Source organism: Scardinius erythrophthalmus, assembly GCF_964197995.2.
Source record: "Scardinius erythrophthalmus genome assembly, chromosome: 14".
NCBI lineage: Eukaryota > Metazoa > Chordata > Actinopteri > Cypriniformes > Leuciscidae > Scardinius > Scardinius erythrophthalmus.
In genome coordinates, this window is record NC_138234.1 from 24,163,046 (window position 1) to 24,189,949 (window position 26,904).

Genomic DNA, 26,904 nt, shown 5'->3' on the forward strand with positions numbered 1-26,904 from the left:
TTCATAAGAACAACGTCCTGTTTCTGTGTGCATGCCTGATTCCCTTTATATGTAGCTGAAAACACCTCTATGAAGGGGGCTGAACCATCTGGATGAAATCAAAACCATGCATTCAGACCTACTCGCTGCCTCTTAGACACACCAATAAACTCAGGGAACCCAGAGAAGTGCTCAAGATGTTGGGGGAAAATAAGAGATGGAGACCCAGACCAGAATCTGTTTTCATTAATTTCCACTCCAAAAAACACAATGCGCAATTTCTTGTGGCATTCCAGCTCATTTGTGAAATCTAATCGAATCTTCCGAACCTGAGCTGTGCACACTAAACTTGGATGATCCAGAGCATAGATATCGGTTTGAAACTAATTAAAGTCAAGAATGACGCAATAAACTTGACATTACTGATTCGTAGAGCCCTCATAGTGCACTTTTTCCATGCAAACTTGCCATGGATGCCAGTGGATGATGTTTAAACTTCATTAGTCCATCTTAACATCCTAAGCTGACTATGAAACCAGTTCCTTGAGGTTAATGGAGCCTTTGCTTGACTAGTGCCGACAAATTTGACTAAACAAAGCCTGTGTGGTCACAACACCACATTTTTTAATACAACACGAGAAAAAGTAACCTGCAGTGTTAATGCAGCGACCGTGGCACCAACACTTGAGGATCCGTCCACATCCTTGCACTAAACCTGAATGATGGACCCATACAACTTCACATTCATTATTATAAGAGACGAAATGAAAATGTCAGGCTAAGTGAAAGTTTCTTGGAAAGAGAACACATTGTAAAGGACTCTGTAAGGGAAAACGCAAACTTCTGGGAAGCTTTTCACGCAAAAACTACAACATAACATTGAAATGAGTATTCTTAAAGTGAAAAGCAACATCTGAATGATGAAATGACTCCAGACACGTTTGAAAAACCTCACCAATTCCACTTTCCCTCAGAATTTCCATACAAAGATGGTCTTGTTAGCAACTTCTCTCGCCTTCACAAAAGGATGCTGATCTCCTATACATCCGTTCATGCAGTTTAACCTTATAATATTCCTTTAAGTGTGTTATAGGTCCACAACAGCTGAAAATCATCTCAGACTCCTCACATAATATTGCAGACTCCAAGTCTGACACAGTAGCCTATGACCCCCATATGACAGATTTATGAATATTATAGGTCACTTTTACAAGACTTTATTACATTTAAGGTTTGTAAGGTTGTTTCTATGGCAACAGATTGTACACAACAGTGGAAAGATCACATGGTGATGTAGTGCCATAAAATATTACACTATGCTGTGTGGAAAAGTCACCAAAACTTGAAGCAACACGAGTTTTCATAAACAGCCGGTGCTTCACCTTTCAACAGAACACTGAATATTAAAAAAGAATCAGGGGATATGCACGCATTGGTGCTACTTTTAGCTAAACAAATGTTAGAATAGCTAAAATATCTTATTAGTCAGCTTTAAAACGCAAAGGAAACCGTGATTAGATAAAAATAACATTGAGTTCAAACCAAACACGATCGCGTACTAAACATCTCCAAAACTTTGTCTGAAATTCACGAGAAAAAGACTCGGATGTATTTAACCACCGATTTAACTCATAAACAACAGATGCACGGCAACTAATGTTGATGCAAAAGATGCACAAGCCTCAAAATGAGAGATGGAAGCATGCAACATCACTCAGATTGGATGCATTGGACAGTTCAAGCGTTCACGTGCGCACCCAAACTTAAATAAAATCGAAATGCATGGACACCTAAAACCATTAAAGTGCCACAACCAGCTATAAAGTTAGAAAGATCCAGGGAATATCACTCCAGAGAGCATATTCACACTAAATACACCTTCAAACAATAGTACGTACAGTTTTAGAAAGTTCCGAGTCCGCAATAAGCAAAGCGAGACTCTTTAAAGCGCGCGCAATTCACTTACTTTTCTCTCGCTTGACTATCAGAAGGGACGACAGCTCCTTTACCTTTGGCGTACATGCTGGATTCTGTTTTAAGACTTTTACCCCACTCAACACCTGTCAAAGAAAGCAGCCAGGAAAACGTTCTATCTCCATAGCTACCCCCTTTAGTGTTTTCCCTCTCCCCCACCTCCTCCTCCTCCTCCTCTTCTCTCCCTTTTTTTTTTTTTTTTTTTTTTACATCTCCAACATTGGCCACAAATCAGGCACAGTTTCTATTGGGGGGACTTGAAACAGGTCGCTGGTGATTTTTTTCTCTCTCGCGCGCTGTTCCAGGAATGTGTTCTGCCTCCCGCTGCGCCAGGAGAGGTGGGGGCCTCTTAAAGGGGAACGCACACTCTTCCCGTGTTTACTTGGCACAGGGGCTGAAATGGAAAAGACGCTAACATTGCCTCGAGCCTTCGTGTATGACTTTGAGGTTTTGAAAGTAAGAATTTACGCTTGTGTTCCAAGATTGGGAATCTGAGGCATTGTTATGTCCATTATTTTTAGGTTTGTTTGACAATTTTAGATAGAATGCTGTTTGAAATTTTAAAGATGACTAACATTCCTCGCTATCTGATATCCATTTTGTGGTTGATTTTGGATGTTTTGGTTGATTTTGTGGTCGTGTTTGTAGGTGTGTTCTACAAACGACAACACATAATATTTAAAGTCACCATGAAATAGGCTACAATTAAGTATTTATTATAAATTATTTATCCGTGTACATTATTTTGTTTAATTCATTTGCCTTCCTAATCTTTAATTAAATTAACTTCCTTTTGCCTCAACATCTCTTCACTGATGACGTTTTTTTGGCAAGTGGGCGGGACCGCCTTAAAGAAATAGTTCACCCTAAAATGAAAATTATCCCATAATTTACTCACCGTCAAGCCATCCTAGGTGTATATGACTTTCTTCTTTCAGCCGAACACAATCAGAGTTAAATAATATCCTGGCTCTTCCAAGCTTTATAATGGCATTTTAATAGTGCCAGAGTTTTTGAAGCCCCAAAAAGCGCATCCATCCATCATTAAAGTAATCCATACTCCAGTGGGTTAATAAATGCCTTCTGAAAAATATCCATATTATAATCACTGGCTTCTGGCAACGATTGCATGCACGTTCATGAGAAAGTCGAGTTCCGGCAAGAGAGTGACCTCTGACCCGACGTAGGACGTAGCTTCTCTACTCTTATATCGAACTCGTCCAAAAAATTTCTTTAAAACTTCTTGTTTTAGACTTCTGATTCGTGACCGGCATTTTGTTTTGCTTTAGGCTATCCACTGAGTTTCTGCCGTCGTCATTTATCACCTAAACTACGCCTATGTCATAAGAATATGAAATGTACTTCTCATCACACGCACTGTATACATACCCTAGCGTACACATAAAAACTGTGTATATTTGGGGCTTTAGTGGGAAATATAGGGAATTGAGGAGAAAGACTATGTATCATCCTAAGAATTAGGCTAGCTCTGGGACTCATAATAAAGCTTAATGGTTACAAACATATGGAAATAGTCAAAATGCAGGTGTGTTTGAATGCTCGCACATCCTGCATATTGTACATTTTAGGAGCATACATAGGATATTGTGGCCAAAACAACTGGTGAATCATTTTCAATAAAAAGCAAATAAGAATGAAATGCATCATCTGAAAGTTATGCCTCTCTGTTTTATCATCTTCATAAAGTCTCATTTGCTGAAGGAGCATGCTTGGGGTAATGACATCAGCGGGTGAACCAAAGCATAAAGTATGATTATATTCTGTCGCTATCATTTGGTGTCCGTGATAGCTGAGGTTTCGCCATTTTTGAAATTTAACTGTAAATATTCAAATTATGACACTAAATGAGAACCGACACATCCAAAGACTTGATTTCCATGAGGCTATGGAACATCTCACGGCAGAGACTACTTAAGTGTCTCGTCATGACAGCTGGATCTCTATCAGATGTGCTTTAGAGATATTCAGCTTTCCCTGAGCAGATCAAACCTCCATAGAGTTGTTTTTTGTGTGTTTTTAAACCCATTGTTGATTTGTGCACCTAAATTTGGCCTCAATTCTTACACGTCACAGTTGTTTAGCAGGGAATTTAGCTTTAAACTTCTTAAAAAGTCTTCTTTAAAGTCACACAAGCAAATATATTTCCATATGACTGCCTCCAGAGCAAGACATTGACGAATAGTTATACATCATCGCACTATAGGCCCCGCCCACTGGCATTCAGTCGCTTAAAGGGTAACTAATGCTGCGTTCGAGGCAAGTTTTTGAGCACGTAAATCACGACTTCAAACCACGACTCACGACTTTGTAGCGTTCCAGGCCAGTCAGAGTCATCAGTGTATTCTCACCGTGTACCGCCTGCAGAAACACTGCATCCGTAGGGGCTGCCATTGTTGTTTTGTATGGTTTCGCGGGCTATGTGACGTCAGAGCTCGTAACTGGGAGTACATCGATCTTCAAGATGCCCACCGTTCAACCTGAAGAGGGCAGCACTCAGACGTTTTTACACCATATTTTGTAGAATTAAAACACTTTAAACACAAATGTCAAAAAAATTACTTGAATCAATGAACAGCATTAATAAAGCCCCAGTCTTACAGATCATTAACTAAAAAAAGTTGTTTTAGGGTTTAGTTACCCTTTAACGGCTGACATTTGACTAAATGTGTTGCATCAAAAGTAAATAGAACCCATTATAATCATTGGCACTGTCTACACTGCATGCAGATGTGCATCCAGTTTGTGGCGTACTCCAAGCACTCGAGTCTGTCGACAACAGGACAAATGGAAAAGTGAAATTTATTTCCAGTTAAAACAGTTCGTTTGCGTCTCTGTACAGTCTTCAGAAGGATCCCGGCATTGGAAACAAGTAAATGGTATATTTTAACGGCGTCCCGGATCATGTCGGAGGATTTTATGTTTACTCGGAGCATTTTGTTTTGTAAACGAGGCACAGTATAATGGAGAGTTTTGCAAAGAAATTTTGTTGAAAGATGAAGCAGCCAACTGATGAAGCAAGCCTTAAAGGAGCCGTACCTTAAAAACAGATCATTTCACACAGAGGGTCAGAATGAAGGTTGAAAATAATAGTTTTTCTGCATATAAGTGAACCTCAAGGAGCATATTAAAATAAAATAAAATAAATAAAATATATATATATAGTGGCCATGAATTAAGAATTTGTTTCCACAGCTTCTTTCTTATTTGTTGCCTCATTTTAGTTCAATTGTGATTTAACACCCACAAAAGATTTACATGCATTAAAGGACAAAAACACTTTACTTTTATCATAATTTACATTGAACATCACCTCATTCCTCAAAGAGTCTGAAAACGGTTCGTTCAGTAATTTAGTCTCTCTAAACCCCGCCTTTCCACAAGCCTACCCTGATCTGATTGGTCAGATGCCCAGTCTGTTGTGATTGGTCTACTCTAGTGCTGGGCGGTTTACCGGTTCATACCGAATACCGGTGTTTATTTTTGTTACGATATGAATTTTTAATATACCGCAATACCGGTGTATGTCACTTTAATCGGAACGCGGCGCAGCGCGACACAGTCTCACCCCTCATTTACAACACACGTCTGCGGCGCATTACAGCTGCGACAAGGTTTTATTCCGTCCTCCACGCGGTGCGTCAAAATAGACTAGGCGCCTATATTTAGCGAAGCGGCGCGGAGAGCCGCTTCTGGGAAGCTTCGATCTGAAACACAAGCATTGACTAGAATGGGCACGAGACGTGTGGGGGTGAGAGTGTCTTTTTTCTCGCGGCGCGCGTGTTTTTATACTGTATTAACGTATCTGAAGTGAACTGACGGTCTTTAGAAAAGTTTCTTTGTTATTACGATTGAATCTTTCTTTATCTTTCCTGATAAAGCAGTGTTTATGAGCGTTGCTGCTTTGTGTACAGCCGTTACCGGGGAAACCACTGTTTCTGCCGCTCCTAAAGCGCGTCCTGCTGGCACCTCTTTGTAAACAGCCTTGCAAACCTGTATTATTAATATTAGTGTGGATTTTTTCTATAATATTCACTCATGACAATAAAATAGGGCATTATAAGTAAATCTACTGCAGTATTTCCTCTCTCACTCAGTAGAAAATGTGGTAACACCCATCATGCTTGAAAAAAAAAAAAAAAAAACGGTAAAAACCGTGAAACCGGTATAATTTAGAAAAAAAACGTGATGTTGATTTTTGGTCAAACCGCCCAGCACTAGTCTACTCTGTTCTGTTTGGTCAGATGCCCCAGTCTCTTGTGATTGGTCTACTTTGCTCTGATTGATCAGATGACCCAGTCTGTTGTGATTGGTCTACTTTGCTCTGATTGGTCAGATGCCCAGTCTCCTGTGATTGGTCTACTTTGCTCTGACTGGTCAGATGGCCCAGTCTCTTGTGATTGGTCTACTTTGCTCTGATTGATCAGATGACCCAGTCTGTTGTGATTGGTCTACTTTGCTCTGATTGGTCAGATGCCCAGTCTCTTGTGATTGGTCTACTTTGCTCTGATTGATCAGATGACCCAGTCTGTTGTGATTGGTCTACTCTGTTCTGATTGGTCAGATGGCCCAGTCTCTTGTGATTGGTCTACTTTGTTCTGATTGATCAGATGGCCCAGTCTCTTGTGATTGGTCTACTTTGCTCTGATTGATCAGATGGCCCAGTCTCTTGTGATTGGTCTACTTTGCTCTGATTGATCAGATGACCCGGTCTGTTGTGATTGGTCTACTTTGCTCTGATTGGTCAGATGCCCAGTCTCCTGTGATTGGTCTACTTTGCTCTGATTGGTCAGATAGTCCAGTCTGTTGTGATTGGTCTACTTTGCTCTGATTGGTCAGATGGTCCAGTCTGTTGTGATTGGTCTACTCTGTTCTGATTGGTCAGATGGCCCTGTCTGTCCATTACCATATCTGAATTTCAGCTCCAGAGGCTTTCTCAGCAGTTGTTTACACAGTGATACGAACAGTAATGATGGAGTCGTTTTTTCCCGTATCAATCCAGCGCTAATCCTCATCCTTTGATGCGTGCAAAGTAAATTCGCAGGGCTGAAAACAGCGTCATCTCGACATGTCCACAACACGAACCAAACTCTTCCAGTCTCAGCTACAACTACATTGTTTGAGGGTCAAATTAGACGTTGTTAATGGGCAGCCAGTGAAGAGCATAGGCTGGTATTATGCAAATTTGTTACATTGTTACGTAGGTTTGTAACATGAAGTGATTTGCTGACGATTAATTTCTGCAGTTCAGAATCGATTATTTCTCAGAAAAAAAGGTACAAAAGCTGTTACTGTGGCGGTACCTTTTCAAAAGGTACACTGTTGTACCTAAAGAGTGCATATTAGTCCCTCAAAGGTACATATTGGTACCAAAAGTGTACATATTAGTTCAAAAAGTGTACATATTAGTACCTAAATGGTACATATTGGAGCCCTTTTGAAGGTACTGTCCCAGTGACATTTTGTACCTTTTTTTCTGAGAGTGGACAATAACTTGTCGTGCACTTTGATCTTTAAAACTTTGCAGACCTGTTACCTTCACAAACAGCTGCATTGCATGGAAGGTAATATCCGAAAAAGCATAATGGGGCTCTTTAATATACAGTAGCATCCCCTAGGAGCAAATCAAAACACGGATTTGTCAAAAAAAAATTGATTTTTGATCAGACTTTTGAGTGTAATTGAACTAAGAATTCAAATAATAGGCAAATCTAATAATATACCACTTTTTCTGGTATCAAAACCAAAATAGTCAAAACTATAGCTGATCTTAGACCAGAACAATAGACCCAGGAGAATGTCAAGACTGGCATAGCGCTGCAGTCTGTGTGAGGCCCCCAGAGAGGAAAGACAACCCAAAACACCCACAGAACTGACCACTCCTGTGACTCAACCCTGACTCACGCAAACCCTCTGATCTTTCACACTTCTTCACTCGGGCCCTTAGAAGTCTGACATACCATATTTATTGCTGTGGAATAAGACGCTTAAAAAGGGATCTGTAAGAGAGACCATCCGACTAAACACAGGGATTCGGCCAATAGCCCGGGGTGACAGAGTTACTGTTGTTTGTTACTGTGGCAAGGCAAGAAACGACTTTACTTTATGTACCGTACAGATTTCACAAAGCAATTTTATCATTTTAATATTTCAATAACTTACCAATTATTTTGTAAAATAAAGTTTTATACTGCGTTTTATACATGTAATTTTATAATATTATTTTTAATACACTGTCTTTTAAAATTTTGAGTTCAGAAAGATTTTTTTTTTAAAGACATGAATACTTCAGCAGTGAAAATTGAAAAACACAAATGCTGAAAATTCAGCTTTACCATCACAGGAATAAATTAAATTTTAAAATATAGGCCTATATAAATAGAAAACAGTTGTTTTAAAGTGTAATAATATTTCACAATATTACTCTTTTCACAGTATTTTTGATCAAATAAATGCAGCCTTCTTTCAAAGAGACTAAAAGAGACTTCAAAAACATCACAAAATCTTACCAACCCCAAACTTATAGTGTAACATTAGTGTCAAATTGAAATGCTTAATATAATTTTATGTGCTTAATTGTCATGAAATTGTGCACAAAAAAATTATACTTAAAAATTTGAATATTCAGCAAGTCTTGGTAAACAAGTATTTGTATGCATGAATATTGCTAAGGATCTTTCATGTTAGATTCAGTGCATGTTACTTTTCTCAGCCAGATTTAGCATGGAAGCCACAGTCTTGTTGTTTGCCATGTTGTGTTCTTGCGGTTCTGATGGAGTGCCTCCGTCACCATGCTAACAAGCCGCATCTGCACGGGCCTTTCCCTTTAAGAGCCGAGCTTGAACGCAGCAGACTCGTGTGTGTGTGTGTGTGTGTGTGTGTATGTGTGTGAGAGCTGATGTACGGTCCCATCACAGCACACTAGATGTGTGGGTGAGCATGTGTGTGAAAGAAATAAAAAATTAAAAGAGAAATGGATGGGTTTCACTTGTCTCCTGAAAAGTGAGTGAGTGAGTGAGTGAATCTCACAAAAAAACACAGTTTCTCCCAGAAAAAAAGCACATATCCTGCCTCAATTCCTCATTACCATAATGTGTTCAGGTTTACTTCTTTTCTTTTTTTTTTGTTATTCACTATTTTCTCGTTACATTCACATTACTGTAATTTATTATACTGTATATTAAATAAAAAAAAATTTTCATTACCATAGTGAAACTAAGGTTTCTTTGACATTTATAGCGGGAAATGTGTTTAATTGTCAATTTATCACCATACAAAAATATTAATGGTCCTAAAAATAGTCTGTTAGTCAATTTTTAAAAATGTTTTTCTATTTAATTAAATTACTTATAAAATATGCATAATAATTAAATAGATTAGTGTACATAATTAATATTTGCTCAGAAAATCCAACAAAGATAATTTAAGACATTTAATATATATTTTTAATAATACCCTAACTAATAATTTTCTCTAAATAATTATTCACACTAATTTAACATATTAAACTGACAGGCCTATTATTTAATTGATCTTTTTGCATTACGGTAATGAGAATTTGGGAGTGGAAATGTTAATCAAATTAATTACAAGATATGCGGATCAATTAATTGGATTAGTGCATTTAATCTATAATTGATCAGAAAAGCCAATAAATATAATTTAAGACATACATTTTTTTATATAATAGCTAGCTTTTTAATGCATGTTAAATTAACATAACAGTAATGAGAATAACATATTTTTGCATTTCTGTATTACAGTAGTGAGAATTTGGGTGGGGAAATGTTAATCAAGTGAATAACAAGATATGCATATTTATTAATTTAGATTTTTGAGGTGAAATATGACCTGGACGTGTTTGTGACAGATTTCGTGAGATTCGACCCAAGCAGTGCCAAAAACAGTGTTGGACACAGTGGAGAAGAACTGAATGAAAGCTAACTGACATGTTATTGACTCAAGGCCAAGTATTATGACATCACAAAACACAACAGTTGTAACAATCACTCGATGTACATCATCTCCGGTATGAGACCTCCCAGTATTCACTGTTCACTGGTGCAAAAAAATCTGAATGGTTCCCATTATTTCTCTCTCTCCTTTCTTCTTCGGCTCCCTCTTTCTGTCTCGCACAAAACCACCCACGTGTGTGCGCTTGCCAATCCTGCTTGCCCACACAGACGTGTGTTAAGTCTGAACCCCCCTAACAATCCCATGATCCTGTGTGCTTACAACCCTCTAGCGATGCTGCTGCCTGACCTCACTGTGCCTAGAAGGATGGGGTGGTGGGGGGGCACACGGAGTAGGAAGGGATTTAAGCAGACGGGTAATGGAGGCTGTCACTTCAGGGATCAGACAGTCTGGTCTGATACGGATGGAGCTACAACCTAAAGTAGAACGGAACCCATCCGTTTCAGACCTCTGCGGTGCAGTTCATGTAAAGTGTGACCACATTTACATAGATATCATATGGCCTAATTGTAAACTGGTAAACATATACTATAATAAGCAATATATATGTTGTTTGCAACAACTTTTATTTTGTCGGAATACACAGCTATTTTGAATGGCTGCCAATGGAGAAAGATGCTCTTTAGAGCCAAATGGTGTAGTTAGGACATCTACTATTGCTAGCTGATTGCTAGCTAATCGGGCTACGCTAACCAGCCCTACGTCCAATTGTGCATCATATCCATTCTAAATAGTATGTGAGATTAGATTTATGGGCTGTTTACACAAAACCGTTTTCAACTAAAAACGTAAACCTTTTTTTTTTTGGTTTTGGCCATTCATTTACACGACAACGGCGTTTTGGGTGCCTGAAAACGCTTACTTTTGAAAACGTGTTTCAAAGTTCAAGTTTTTGAAAACAGTCTTTGTATAAACCATAGACAGTATAAGAAGTGGACAGAGCCATCTCATTGGATCTCAATTGAGACAAGTGAAGTCCATTTTTAGCGATTTCTTAGCACTTCCTTTCCTGACGCGCAGACTCAAACCGAGACCCGTCTGTCTTCTAGTAGCTGTGCCAAGAGAAATCTGAATCATTCCCTTCCGAATCTTGCAGAGATGGAGAGTGTGTCCATGAGCTTGGAGCAGGAGAAACTTTTGCTAGGTATTCTGATTAATAATTTTGTCATTTTGCCTCCACGTCCCCCCGATTGCCTGCGAGCTTCTCCTCCCGTCCATACGGTAATCTCTCTACTGTGCGACAGAGAGTCGCGTGGTTATGACGCAATCGTTAGCCTACTTTTACAAAAACTGCTTCTACGGGGCCATAACATAAGCTACAAGGTAATGGAGCATTTTATACATTTTCGTGTTTCTTTAGAAATAAATAATGGACAAATGGAGTCTTCAAACGCCTCAGATGTAAAGTTATTCGCTGTCAAAGTGACGCCAAAATGAATGGGAGTCAATGGGATGCTAACAGCAGGTGAAGTTCTGCTACAAGATGGTGGCACGCGGCCGGCTTCAACTTCCGGTCGACTTCCTTCCCGCTTGGTATAAACCACAAAAATGCCAATCTCTGAAAATGATGACGTCACGCACATGCCTATTACATGTACAATACGTGTACATCGCCATCTACTGGCCTGGCAGCAGAATACAACGATTTTAGTCATTTCACAGATCCGTTTGAATGGGGATCATTTTGACAATAGTGTTGTCTGTATGCGTAAAATTCAAAGGAAAAACGTATCTGTTTTTAAGCATATCGTTGTCGTGTAAACGTACCCTAAGTGTGTCCCAAAGCATATGTTGAAAAGTATATGCCAAAAGTCCCCAGATGGCCTACTATTTCCAGTAGCATTTCGAAGTGTGGATCCGTGCACACTCTAATATTGCCCATAACCCATTGCGTTTTGAAGGATTCTGTTCAGAACTACAAACACAAATAAAAAGTGTTAAAAAACTACAAACATGGCTGGTCTGTGCGACCGACAGTTAAGTAGAGAGGTTTAGATAAAGGGGTTTGAGTGACTAACATTTAACCTTATTAAAAACATTATTTAATGTTATCCGTGTTATATTTAATTTGCAACAACAATTTTATAAATATATGTTTATAAAGATATGTTTAGCCATTAATTTTTTAATGCATCATTATGCAAAAATATGAGGAGAGTTTTCCGCATGAAAGACCCATGACTGGCAGGTTAATGTGCTACTTCTTTTCTCTCCAATACTGTAGGAAATCAAATTAAATGAAATGTGGAGGATGTTAACTGTGACAAGATAATTGACATATAATTTTACGGTGACAGGATGCACGTAACTATGCGACAGAGCCTCCGCTAAAGACGCAATTTTACGAAGTGATAGTATGTCCCAAAGCTTGCCTACTCTTCTGCTACACACTCAAAAGTAAGTACTATTTCTTCACAAAACTTTTAGGGCAAAGTACAAGTAGGCGAATAGGGACGCAGCTCAGCAGTTGAGAATAACAAACATGTAGGAAGCCATTTTGTTGTCATGTGACAGCCAACCATAAACATGAAATTATGTTACAGAGAGGACACCTATTATTAAAGTGTTAAGATCAGTAAATCTCATAAAATATCAGATTTTTTTACTTTTTATGACATGAAAAAGATCAGAATGTGAAATGATGAAACTGAATGCTATTAATCAAAGATATTATATTTATGTGACATTTGTAAAGGTACTGTTTAGCCTGAAATGTTTGAAGATGTTTTTGATAATGATTGAGATGAATGAGATTAAGTTGTGTACTCTAAAAAGTCAGTGAAAAATATGGTCCAATATATGAATTTTCCATAAAATGTGTATTTTCCCCACGTTTTAAATTACGCTTTGCATTGTTGTGTTTTAGGTATTAAATGAAAAGTCCAAAACTTAAAGGAAAATGTCCTGGCAGGAAATGAACAGTACTTTTCTTGTTTTTCTACAGATGTTCAAAGTGTAAGGAAAATACATACCTTTTTTATTTGATGGTTTCCACTTTTTAAACACTAAATCTTTTTTTAATGGTATAAGTTTGATAGAAACATATGAAACCAACATTATTGCAAAGACTGTGTTTTCTAGAACTTAGTAAATGCAATGTTAACTTTATTTTTATTTTTTTGGTTTGTGTATTTAGCCTGATTTGGACGGTAATTGTTTTAGTCTTGATGTAATTTCAGTATTTACAGGTGCTAACAAGTGATTTTATTTTATTGTTATCCCAATCGGAAATGCATGTTTTGCTTACATTTCAAAAAAGAAAATTCTTTGCGGAATTCCATACTGTTTTTTGACAAACACCAGCTTCATGTTGTACTAATTCTCATCCAAATCATACAAGTTAACATGAAGCAACTGGCGGAAATACCTATATTAACCACTGCCAGTTTGATGCAACAAATGTCATTCATTTGCAATTAAAATGAATGCTAACGGATTGCTTTCTTCAGATATTAAAGACCTACCTAAACTGCAGTGTGTGTGTTGTTTCCCATAAAATTGAAGTTACATCACAACTGAATTAATTGACGCCAAAATGTATGATTTTTTTTTTTTATGGAGGAGAAGACATGCAAATGTTCTTTTGCAGACGTCACCCTGAGAAACAAATCCCATCCAAATAATGCTTTTGTCAGCTGTATGCTTGAGGAAAGAGCTCAATTTAGCAAAGGACTATGCAGTGTTTCTGCAAAACACCGGGGTCAACAAAGGGACAGAGTGAGGGAGAGAAAGAGAAAAACAGAGCTGGGCGGTAGATGGGCAGCATTATGTTCCGCCCCCTGGCTCTCTGAAAATGACTAATGCTCCAGAAAGCAAACAGTAGTTCTTCTCCAACACCTACGCCAGCAGATGACAGATGACAATACTCAAGAAAATGAAAAATGTGTATAAATATAGTTCATGGGCACGACTAGCTGTTTCGACATGGCATGCCTGGTGTGCACTGCTCAGAATGGAAAAATTAAGTGGTTGGGCAGATTATTCCGTGTGCTTTGATAGAGATGGAGATGAGTGGTAAACTTGAGTTCAACAAATTAACATTCAAAAAAATTCTGAAGAAAATGTGATTGGTGCTTGCTTGTGCAAAACAAGTCATGATGCTAGATGTTTTGAGTGTTTGAATGTTGTCTGCTTCTTACATTTGGATAACTTGAGTTTGTTCTATTTAATAAATACGTTTGTTTTGGAACCTTTTTCATCGTTCTCTTCATCATCTGGAACTAAAAGTTACAGAACCATCAAACAAGTTAATATGGAGATTGCCTCCATCAACACATCTCTGATGGGGAACTTTAACAGTCCCAAAAGGGTAATGATTTGTATTTTCCAAGGTGGAAGGACCTTAGAGGAGAATGTGGAGGTATTCATTGGCGCCAGCCACCTTGCCGTGTGCATTGACATCACGCTCATGGAGAGGTTTTGGATCAGACTCGACAACGAGATCTGGCTGGTGATGCCCTGGGGAAACTCCTGCTGGAGGCTGGCTGAGTACATCAGCTTCGCCCTGTGGGTTGAGAAGAAGAGAATCCCACCGCCAGCATCCGGTCACGGCCCCAGAGCCAGACTCGGCGCCCATGCCCACCGCGGATAAGGAGCCAGAGCCCACCACAGACCAAGAGACCCAGCCATTACCTGCCACAGACATCGAACCTAAGTCAAAGCCCATAACAGAGCCAGCTGCCAAGTCCATCCCAGAAGCAAAGCCTGAGGTCCTGGCTGACCAGGTGTGTGAGCCTGTCGCAACATCTGTGCCACTGGGAATATTGGTGGTGATAGATGAGGAGGAAAGCCTAGGAGTCAGATGTAATGCTTCCCACCCTGCCCACCCACAAACCTTCTCTGCCGCTGGTCCCTTCCTGCACTATTGTATGTTCCACACCTCATCATCGCCGCTGGTCCTGCCCAGCCCTAGTTTGTCATCAATACCAGTCCTGTCCATCACAGAGAGTTCTTTGTCACCACAAGTCCTGTCCTTCAGAAAGCCCGCTTCCTCACCCAGTTTTCCTTTCCTGCAGGCTCCACTGAAGCCAGCCATTCCCTCGTCTCCACCGGCTACCTTCAACCTCTCAGCTTCACTATCAGCCCTGCCATGCAGCCCTGATCCGCCTTGGGGCTTCCGGTCTCCAGCACTGCCCTGGTGTAGGGAGTCCAGAGCTCCGCCTTGTCCCTCTTGTTTTGATGAAGCCCCTCCTTCCGAAATATGAAATATGCTGTGATTGGTTAGCTGGCCCAGTGTGTTGTGATTGGCAGCGCTTAGCTCATGTTCGGGAAATGTCCCGCCCCTTCATAACTGCAAGCTCTACTCTTGTGTAAATATAAAGGATGATGGTGACAATTTCAAACCAATTCGAGCCTGATTCAGACCCTGACAATGTTAACGAATAACAGGATCGTGCCGAATGGATTCCATGCATGGACTTTGCAAGCAAGGATTTCACAGGACGTTTCAGAGTGGTATGTTTTTCTTATACATTATAGATACGATGTTATCCACCATTTAATCATGATATTTGTCTGATAAACTATGGTTATACAAACAGTAATCGATCATAAAAACATGGTTAATTTCCTAAGGGGCGGAGAACAGCCTTATACAAGCAAGAGCTTACAAAAGCTATAGTAAACAACACTAAATCAACACACATTTTTGGGGACAGGAACACGTTTACTTACTGGAGTAAGTACACAATCATATAATCATATACGATTAATCATATACACACAAAATTATGTCAAAATACCCGTTTTTTGTATTCTCTCGGTTATGTCATAATTGAACAGTTGAGAAAGAAACCGGATGTGTGGCAGTATATTCGTCCATGCATTCGGTCTTAAAGTGACAGCAGCATAATATTCCTGCTGTTGTCTGTGTCATTAATGTTAATAAAATAAAAAATACAGCTTTAACAAAGATGAACCTATATTTAATTTCTACAGTGAACAAATAGTGTTATTTTACATTTAGGTAGCTTGTAGGATAAGTGTGCCGTGTAAAGTGTCAGTACCAAGCAGCATCTCCAGGTGCTCCCTTGAGAACGAGACCAAAAAATTATGTGCACCCCTGTCCATAAGTCATTATTTTTGTCTTATTTTGTGTTAAATTGTGCTTAGGGCTGGTGAGACCTAAATAAGAGATACAGTATGAGTTGTTGATTTAAGAAAAAGAAAAAAAACAGTGCCTTTACAAACATAACCAATTATTAGTTTAGAGTTTATCATTTGATGTCTATGTGTGAATGTGACTGTCATCCTTAATCCAATGATTGGCTTGTCAAAATGTCTGTCTGTCTGTGTTTGGAAGGGTGTTAGTGGGTGGGTGATGTGACCTACATATATGCACACGACTACTCATTAGCATAGCCCCCATTATCCTCAATCACATAATAAATAGTGACTTGAGTCACACAGACAGGTCAGTGAGAGAAGGCCATTTACATTATTTACATTAGCTCTTTTGTTTGTCGTCAACTGCCTTACTTACGTCCTTACCAGATGTCTGTCTGTTGGTCTGTCTCTTGCTTTATCTTTCCTTTGTCTTAATTCATCTCTGTCAGATGATAAAATATTGGCTGGTTTATTCTTCTTACAGTCCAAAATGCTTATGTTAATGAAATACAGTATAGTCAGTAATACGCTTCTTTTTATTGGATAATGTTATTGGAGTTAATTAAATGTAAATTAGTATAATACCAGTGAAAACATTAAGTCAGTTCTACTAAAAAGAGACCTTAATTACCATCTATTTAAATAATGGAAACAAATGCATATATTTCTGAAAAATTCAATAATTTAGTACCCAAATATTAAAGATGAGTGTGTGAAAACATAGATAGATAGATAGATAGATAGATAGATAGATAGATAGATAGATAGATAGATAGATAGATAGATAGATAGATAGATAGATAGATAGATAGATAGATAGATAGATAGATAGATAGATAGATAGATTTGTTCGATTTTTGAGGACGATTAGTTTTTTACGTTGTTTTTGTATTTTAAAATGAAGTATTATTATGTATTTAGAGGTTCTTGATTAACAACATCGTGCTGATGCCACTACTCATAGCGGGGCCCCATGTAATAGTTTGCAGAGGGCCCCTAAAATTTTCAGTATGCCACTGCTGGGAGGTCTTTAGTGTTTTTAGGTCACTTGACCGAGATTACGCCAGTGTTAATCTATTTCCTCCTTTTTTCCCTCTGCAGTCCTTCGCTGTACACTCATTAATCACAGACAGAAATGATAGATGCTGTGCACACCAGCAATACCATCTATTACTATGCATATCTCCCTCCCTCTCCCTCTCTCTCTCTCTCTCTCTCTCTCTCTCACCTCTCTCTCTCTCTCTCTCTCTCTCTCTCTCTCTCTCTCTCACACACACACACACACACACACAAACACACAAACACACAAACACACACGCACACACACACACACACACACACACACACACACACACACACACACACACACACACACACACACACACACACACACACACACACACACACACACACACTAACACTACTTTACAATGATGCACCTCCAGAAAGATGCTGTGCTTGACATTAAACGCAAGAATGACTGTCCTAGCATAATGGTGCATTGCTGATTCCTCACAGCTGCTTCTCCAAACACGGATAAGAAATCCTTGTCACTGGCAAGGAATGTCATTTTCACACAGATCTCAGCATTTAAAGACCCGCTGAAATCAAAATGGGAGTTTTGTGGCTTTTAGTTCATGTCTATTAGCTTTGAAGGCCATTTGTATGCTAGCGCACTACAAAAAAGTGACAGAATTATCTCTTGAATCTAAAATGTACCATCTTTCTTGCACAGGAAAATGAACCAAGAATATTATATTCATAGAATATTATATTCCATGTCCATATTTGGAATGTCCCTTCCTGCCAACACTACTTATTTCTGATTAGCAAAAACCAAGCATCCAAGTCTTAAAACTGCATCCTAAGTAAAGAATTTGAATGGTAGCATAGTCTCAAATGGAACATTAATATTTTATGAATATTAATATTATAAACTGTTTTTAAGTTGAGTGATACAGCATTTAGTTTTAGCAAGTTTGCTAACCAAGTCCAGTTATGTTACAAGCACCCCAAAAATGGCTTTTTAAAAACAGTATTTCTATAAATAAATAAAAACATGTATTTTGTCTACTTTTCTAATTGAAGTATCAAAAAAATCTACAGTGTTGAAATAATGTGTTAGCATAAGTTAGTGAAAAAGAAGTAAAACAAAACATTCATATTCAAGATACAATCTATAAAAAAGTCTTAATAGCTTACGCAGTGTTGCTGCTCAAGTCAATTTATCTTGTTTTAAGAATTTTTTTAGGTTTTTACGGGAAAATTTAATTTTTTAACAATAAGATTGGTTTAAAGTTTATTTTCTACCAATGATCTTTTCTTTTTCCTTCGGAGAACAACTGAATTTGAACACCTGGATGCTTATACGGGGAGTTTGCTTGGTTGGCTAACACAGTTTGAATCGATACACACTGACTGATGGGTAATGTGGAGAGTCTCCTCTCAGGGTGTGATTGCGTGTTGTGTTCACTTAATGGCTTAATAGCTCCAGGGTAACTGAGCTGCCTTGTTGGCAGCAGAGATGTGTGGAAATAACCTTAATAAAATACAGAAGGATGTGTGTGTGTGTGTGTGTGTGTGTGTGTGTGTGTGTGTGTGTGTGTGTGTGTGTGTGTGTGTGTGTGTGTGTGTGTGTGTGTGTGTGTATGTGTGTACTAGATAGGAACTAGAACCAGAGACATTATAAAGGATGAGAGGATGGACCATTCATAGATAAATGAATAGGAATTGTGATGCTCAAATCAGCAGTAGAACTGGAAGTCGCCTTTAAAAGGAAGTTTGTTTACTTCAAAACACGCAAATGCATGCAGACCAACCTTAAAAATACCATCCCTGCATCCAACTATGCCTACTTTTCTTCTATAGAGTAGACGAAAAACTGTATACGAAAATAGTAGTATGTCCGAATTCACAGTACTCATAAAACAGAAGGCGGTACCCTACTGTATTGCCTACTATTTGCGGCAAAATTCAGAAATGTGCATACATTGGACAATTAACAATCCCATGAGGCTACGGGAGAGGATTTGTGAATGGCAGTGAAGCTACACAACTGACGCTATTAGGTTACATGATAATGACAACAAGGCGAATGTAGTATTTCCAAATTAAAAATATACTACGCACATTCATACTATATAGATAGCACTACAGTCCCCCTGTAATCAATAATTGTATCCCTTAAGATTTGAAGATTTGTTTGAAGATTTGTTTTCAAGGAAAAAAACATTTAAATATGTAATTTTGGTGATTAAAGTTGAGTTCTTTAATCACCAAAATGACATATGTTTTTTTCCTTGAAAACAAATCTTCATGCCTTAAAATAGCTTGAATGTAACTCTATACCCTTGCCTCATTTAGTTTACGTGGTTCTATGAATATGCAAATTATCACCTCACCCACCTCAACTCACTCACACCAGCTCAGAGATCCACTTGTTGATTGTTTACAAGGTAGTCTGTGATGTCAGAAACACCAGCGATTTCAAAACACGTTTTTGAGACTGTCTTTGGTTCACTGCCGTTTTAAGGAGTAAATACTCCTTAAAAAACACCCCATAGACATAAAAACAACATTAAAACTTGATTTTCACCGCAGGGGGGACTTTAAAGATTTATTTTTGGTGATTTTTGCCTTTATTGTGATAGGGTAGTATAGAGTGGACATGCAGGAAGCTAGGTTTGAGAGAGCCCCCTCTCCCGCGGGATTGGGAAAGGTCCACGAGCCGAAATTTGAACTTGGGTCGCCCGAAGCGCAACAGCGTTATATGACTGCGCGCTGCCCACGAGGCTATCGGCACCGACAGAAAACACTTTTTTAATGGTAGCAAAGTAAGTACTTCATCAAATACCTAGTAGCACCTACTTTGACAGTATGCGATTTTGAATGCAGCTAATTTTATAGCGTGATCTAAGATATAATTTGAGCTATGTAGTCAGATTATATTGTTCATTTAATCTTGACAAACCATATAGTTGATTATGATCTTTCCCCATTTAAGACTACAAAGGAGTGTGCATTTGTGCCTATAGTAGAAAAAAGCTGTGCAAGGGCATTTCCAAAATGGCCACCAAGTGAACTGATTTGCTAAGAGTTAAATTATTGGGGCGTCTTCAGACATTGCACCAGTAACAAGAATAAAATCAATCCAAACACAACACCTCTCTTTCTCTGCCTCCCTCCCTTTCTGCTCTTTCTTATTCTCTAGAGAGAGCCTCTCTTTTAATTCAGTGAGCTTGCCATGCTAAAAAAAAAAAAAAAAAAAAAAAAGACATGCCTCCCTGTGCTGAAGCTGTGTCCAATTACTGTGGTGGGGGGATGGGCACTGCAGGAGTGGAGAAGGATTGTGACCTGCAGAGATCTTACGCTCCGGAGAAGCCAGAGATAGGAAATCATGTGTGGAAGCAGTCTGTGAGAATCACTTATCATTGGCCCATTTCATCCAGCCATAGAGCCACTCTCTGGATTCTCGAGACAAGTAAATGTTAGGGAAGTTAGGAAGAGTCAAACGTCGTCCGTACTGTCTGTAAGTCCTTCCCCATCACTGTCTACACTTTGTTTTACATGCAAGCCCGAAGCAATACCCCAACAGTAGCTATCTTGCTCTATCTACAGTATGTCCATTTCACAACATACGTCTTTCCCAATGCTACCCCATCATATCTCTACAACGATTGATGTGACAATAATACAGAATGGATTGCAAATTAGAAATGGTTATTTAATAACAAACAATGCTCAAATAGAGGACGTCCAAGGGAATTCTTCAGATTAAAGCATGTCAATAACGAGACCGCAACTTGCATCAGAATCTCAAGCGTGCATAACAATAATCATCTCAATATGTTGGGTTATGTCCAAAGAGATAAATCAGAAATAATTGTGCACCCTCTTCCTATTTTCTAAAACTGAAGCTGGTAATTTAGGCCAACAATGCAAGGCAAGAGAATGCAACATTCCCATTAGGATGTGAAGATTTACTGCATCATGTTCCACATAAAATGATGGGTAAAGGGCCCAGAGACTGCATGAAGATGGAATCTGCATGGTAAGGACATATTAACATATTTACAGTCAACATTGCATCCAAGGATAAGTCAAGAACTAGCTCCCATCTAACCCACAATAGTCACATGCTAACCTCTTAATGTTTTAGTTTGATCATAGATGATCCCAAGTAAAAGTTTAACTTTACTTTGTTGGAAAACTAGTTCTGTTAGAAAAGTTGTATGTGTTGTTCTTGTTCTTAGTTTTGGGGTTAGATCTACCTTCTCCACCATTGAAGTACTTGCCAAAATGTCATCCTCAAATCAATTTCTCCACGATTTTTGGGTTTCAAGTTTCACAGGTTTTTATCAGCACTCCTGGAAAGCCATGTTTACAAGTCACAGCTACTGCAGCACTTACGAGGACAAACTTGTCTTTAGTTTCTGAGGTTTGTGGCACTGAATCTTTCAAAGAAATTCGATAGTTTCATTTAAGACACTTAGTAGCAAGTAAACAAGATATAGCTTGTTGATTCAAGTCCGGATTCTGATAAGTGTCATGTAAAAAGCAAACCGCGATCAGTCATTTTACATGTCGATCAGAGAGCTGTTTCCTGTATAAGTGGGAGGTTCTTGGCCAGAACAAGATGTTATCCTGATACTCAAGAATCTGGCTACATATGGCTTTGAGGAACATGCTTCTTTGATTACTTGTCAAATTCATCAAACACTAAAGTTGCGGTTAGCTTTGCATGTACATAAGCCCGATTCCGAAGCAACTAGTTGCATGTGCCTGTGGATTCGTACATTTTTGTTTGACAATGTGATTTTCAATTCATATTTCTATATATTTTTAGGCAGTTGTGGCCTAATAGTTATAGAGTCGGATTTGTATCCCGAAGGTCACCGGTTCAGTTCTCAATAAATGAAAATGTAGGTGAGAGGAGTGAAAGACAGCGCTCTCTTACCCTCAATACCCACGGCTGAGGTGCCTTTGAGCAAGGGATCTAACCCCCAATCGCTCCCCGGGCGCCGCAGCGTATGGCTGCCCACTGCTCTGGGTGTGTGTGTTCACTACTCACTACTCCTAATGTATGTGCTCTAACTTGGATGGGTTAAATGCAGAGGACGAATTCTGAGTATGGGTTACCGTACTTGGCCTTCACGTCATGTCACTTTTTAACTTCATTGCACTGCCTGGTGTACCTTTATTGTAGGTCCTGTGCTAAATTCTCAGAGGAGTCTACAATTTGGTTACGTAATTTCATAATCCCCTTGTCTGGTTGAAGTGTTTATCAGGGCAGGCTCAGCAAAAAGTTATATTGAAGGCATGTAACGGCTGCAAATGACAATTGGCACTCCCTGCATTTCTTTTGATCAGGCATGATTTTCATCTTAATTAATTCCTTGCCTTAATTACACAATGTTATAATTAGTCTTGTTTATTTTAGCAGGTTTGGTGATGTGTGTATGCAGAGCACTTGACCTCCCAAATAGACACAGAGTTCCCAATCCTAATACATGTAGTACTTTTCAGTAGTGGAAATGGTCGAGGTTCCTTGGGGGGACCCCAGTTTGGGGCATATTTTATATTTTTTAAACCATAGATGCAGAAAGTCCCACTATATTTATGTATGAAATCTGCATAGTGTTTAGAGGCTATTATCTGGATAAAATCTGGAAATCTTCCACATTTTGAACTGGACCCCCCACCCTAAAACTTCAGTCCTCGCCGAGTCCCCTCCCCATTTCCAGCCCTGAAATCCGAGACATCCTGCATCAATAATTGTAACTCAGATGTTGGTATATTATGAAAATCCCATTCGAAAAGTGCTATAGGCAATTCAGAAAGAGTCAGTGTCGCTTCAGTTCTCTCATCAATATTTGCAGAGGAATTGCAGAGATCCTATGTTGTACCTGTTGAAAGACACATATATCAATATCTGTGTGTAAAGCTTTTCCACTGTTGAAATGAGGCACTTGACTTTGACACTATAGGATTCAAGGATGGACCTTGTGTTTGATGAATGTTCTTCTTCCAGTTTAACCTGTTCAGGAGTCATTGCTCAGAAAGTTCTGAATGCTCTATTTGCCCTTGTCGCAACATGCAAGTCAAACATCAAGAAAGTTATTGTCTTGCATGCCCTTTAGACTCAAAATACAAAGACATCTGTTTAGTCAAATGAAAGATTCAAAACCATCCTAATACATACAATAATATTAAACTAGTTTTTTATTATTTGTAATTATGTGTAGCCCATTTTTTATTTATTTATTCTGTGTTGTTCGCCAATGGAAAACTTGCCTCTATAGTGTCAGGGTTTTCTAGGTGTTTGCTAGGGCATTGCTATGTGTCGACTAGGGTGTTGTTAGGGTTATCAAGTTATTAGGGTATTCTGGATGATTGCTAGGAGTTATAGGTTGTTGCTAGATCATTTCTAGATGATTGCTAGGATATTCTGGATAGTAACAAAGTCCCTTTAAGATAAGTCATTTCACTTGGCGGCCATCTTTGAAACGCCTCTTGGGCAGCTATTTCAATCATGCAAGTGCAGCTCTTACTGTATCTCTTTAAATGGGGAAACTTCCAATTCTCCAAAGCTGTTCACCAAGCTTATGAATAAATTTCATATTTGAAATCACCAATGAAATCAACTGTCCCATAAATTTTGTTTCTCAAAATCATGACAAAAACAACAAAAAAACAAAAACAAATCATGACCAAAAAAATATTTTTTTTTTCAGGCTGGACCAGCCAAAGTCCTAAGCGCTTTTCTCAGAACACTGACTGTTTCTATAGCAACTGGCCCTTCTGCTGCAGTGATGAGATGACTTTACCAATCAGTGATTGGCTCTTTTATTTAGAAGGCGGGACTTATTCCACCATATTGTGTGTTGCACTTTCTCCCATTCACAGTAACATGAGTCACTGTCTTTTATATAAGTCTTTAGTAGTAGCCAGCATGTTCTGGGTGGTTGCAAAGGTGTTGCTATGTATTTGCTAGGGTGTTCTGAGTGGTTGCTAAAGGCCTCATTATGCTTCTGCGTCAACTCCACGGCGTAGCTATGCCGTCACTCCTACGGTGTCGTGGCCGTTTTATGGTTCTGCGTCGGGTTGCGTTGCATCGCGGTGCATTTCACCGCCAGAACGCTAGGGGGGTGTGTGGTTCGTTTTGGTTACGTGCGCCGGTTCCGCTTTTTCATTTACGACAATGGCGAGCGAAAGAGAGAGAGTGTTGTTGCAGCTGGAGCTAATCGACGTTGAACGTACTTTCGTACTTCCTCGATCAAACGTTCCTCAACTTGATCCATCGTTGAAACAAACAGTGCAGTGGTCACTTTAAAAATGGCGGAATAGCGGGAGGGGGAAACCGGAAAAGCTACACTCCGGAAATGATGTATAATCTGACCAATCACAGCTCTTGCGGTCTGCATCGCCTCCACGCGTAGTTACAATTTTTTGGAGGTGCACGTCGAGCTACGGTGGAGGGGTCGGAGAGGGGTTCGCGGCGACGCAGAGAGGTCTGCGGGGGTACGCCGTCGATTCGACGCAGAAGCATAAAACAGGCTTAAGGCATTACCAGGTGGTTGTTAGGGTACTCAGGGTTGTTGCTAGGACATTCCTAGCTGGTTGTTAGGGTGTTCTGGGTGGTGCTTGGGTATTTTGGGTGGTTACTAGGACAATGTAACTACTAAAGTGCTCTGGGTGGTTGCTAAGGCATTGCTAGGTGGTTGTTAGGGCACTCTGGGTCAGTACCAGATGAGTTGCATGCTACATTTTTATACTTAAAAGTAGGGTTTTCACATTTTTTCAATATAATTTACATATTGCATACTGAACTTCACCAAAATCCTTCCCTTTAGTTCACACTATCATGGTACATTTTAGAAATTGTGAAAAACGCTTAATTATTCTCACCCTCCAGCTAAGACAAGAAGATCTCCAATGGGTTATGAACTTGTCCAAAAGCCAGTCTTCCTTGAGAGAGGAATAGAAAATAGTATATTTCTACTGCTTACTTCACAGCATAGGAGACAAGGACGGAGGTGGTTACACATTAGCGGGCTCCTAATTAATGCAAAATTTGAAGGTGGGGGAGGAGCTAGGGTAATTAGGGATTAAACAGGGGTTGTTATGTTGTTCCTATTTGATGGGATTATTTACACACCAGGTTTTAATCACCGCCGTCCAGATGTCATTGAAGACACAACCTTTAGCCATAGCCGAGTGGTTGTTGGAAGCAGACCTCTCAAACCAAACCCTTTCTAATTACCTCATTTGGCCTTTCCTCTCCGGAGCTGTTCTCAGGTTTTAGTGAGTATGTGGTTCAGTGAGTTGGCTTCATTTCTCCAATGCTTGTTTGTTTTTAACACCTGCACGTTTTCTCAAAGGAGTGCTGATTGCGGTTGGATTGGTCTTGTACTTGTAAGCTGGAATACACAACAATGACTTTTCTATTTAAAAAGCTTGAGAAACATTGCAATGAAGTTGGTTGGGACGCTGACAAATTCTTGTTGTCAAATGTCAGCTCTGCCTCGTAATTGATCAAAACTGCCAACCATCTACAGTATTTAAGATATCTCACTTGAAAATGCCATTCATACATAAGAGGGATGCCAAAAGTGCCTATAAGTAGGTAAGTTCATATCGACATAAAAAAATTTCACATTACCAGTCGTGTTGTACTGAGTACTGACTACATTCAGTATCTAATTGATATTTGACTGTTTTTGAATGCTCAACTGTATGTTGCAGTTTTGTGAGCGGTGGGTGGTCCGTATCATCTACAGTCCCGCCCAACCTATCCAATGTACTGAGATTGTTCTCTAGGAGTTCATTGTACTTCAATACTGTCGAACCTGTCTGTAGCTGCTTCTGTTTGTCAATATTTGCATGTAGGATGATGTTGCCAGCAACGCCCCCCCCCCCCCCACACACACACACACACACACCCATCCCCCGCCCTCCTCCTTTCTCTCCACTGTATCGCATGTGTCAGTGAGGAGCTAATCCGCACAGTCTATTTGCCTCCTTGTTTTGTTTGGTTTCTAATTTCGCCGCTGTTGGAAAATTATACATAATTGCAGCCTACAAATGCTAATGCTGCCCCCCCTTTCTTATTCACCCTACATCTTCACTGCTAACAGCCCCCCACCCCCCCACTGCCTGTCTCTTCTCCTCTGCAGCCAGTAATTGTTAGTGTTGAAGAAATTCTTCATTCTATCCAAACACACTCGAAAACAGAACACTATAATACACTGATTGACAGTGAGTGGACATTGTAGGTTCATTTAGTTGTTGACGCAGCAAAACCACAATGTATTCACTGTAAGAGACAGAATAAAGGGAGATGCATATGTCGTCTAGGTGGAATCTCATGCATCTCACTGCACACTGGTGAGAAATGGCAATTTGAAACGGATAGTTCACCTAAAATTGACTGAAAAAACCTGGATGACTTTAGTTCCTCAGTGGATTACAAAAGGAGATATTTTGTACACTGTTCACGCTGCTGTTTTACATGCATGTCTGTGAAGCTCTCAAAAAAACAAAAGCATCCCATAAAAGTAAAAGTAGTATTATTTTAGTATTATTTATGTACTATTATAGTATTAATTCATATTTTGAATTACCTTTGTTTATTTGTATTTTCATTTTCATTTTAGTTTCATTTTGTTGTGCTTTCGTCATAAAAAAAAAAAAATTGGTGGATATTTATAAACAAATATTTCTGTTTTTAGCAATTTTAGTACTTAAACTATTTTAGTTAGTTGCAAGACAATTTATTTCTATGTAAGTTTTTTTAAGATTAAGCTAAACTCATCTAATATTTATATTTTATTTAATTAAAATGTTGAATAGTTT

At 39.1% G+C, this 26,904-nt stretch overlaps 1 protein-coding gene across 1 annotated transcript in view; it reads right to left on the reverse strand.

Moving 5' to 3' along the window:
* The window catches only part of ssbp4 (single stranded DNA binding protein 4), a 73,767-nt gene extending 71,516 nt beyond the window's left edge, over window positions 1-2,251 (reverse strand). The window contains exon 1 of the mRNA XM_081385354.1: window positions 1,946-2,251. Coding sequence (XP_081241480.1) covers window positions 1,946-2,001 — 56 coding nt within the window. The 5' untranslated portion in view covers window positions 2,002-2,251. The remainder of the gene's footprint in view (window positions 1-1,945) is intronic.
* Between the last annotated feature and the right edge of the window lie 24,653 nt (window positions 2,252-26,904).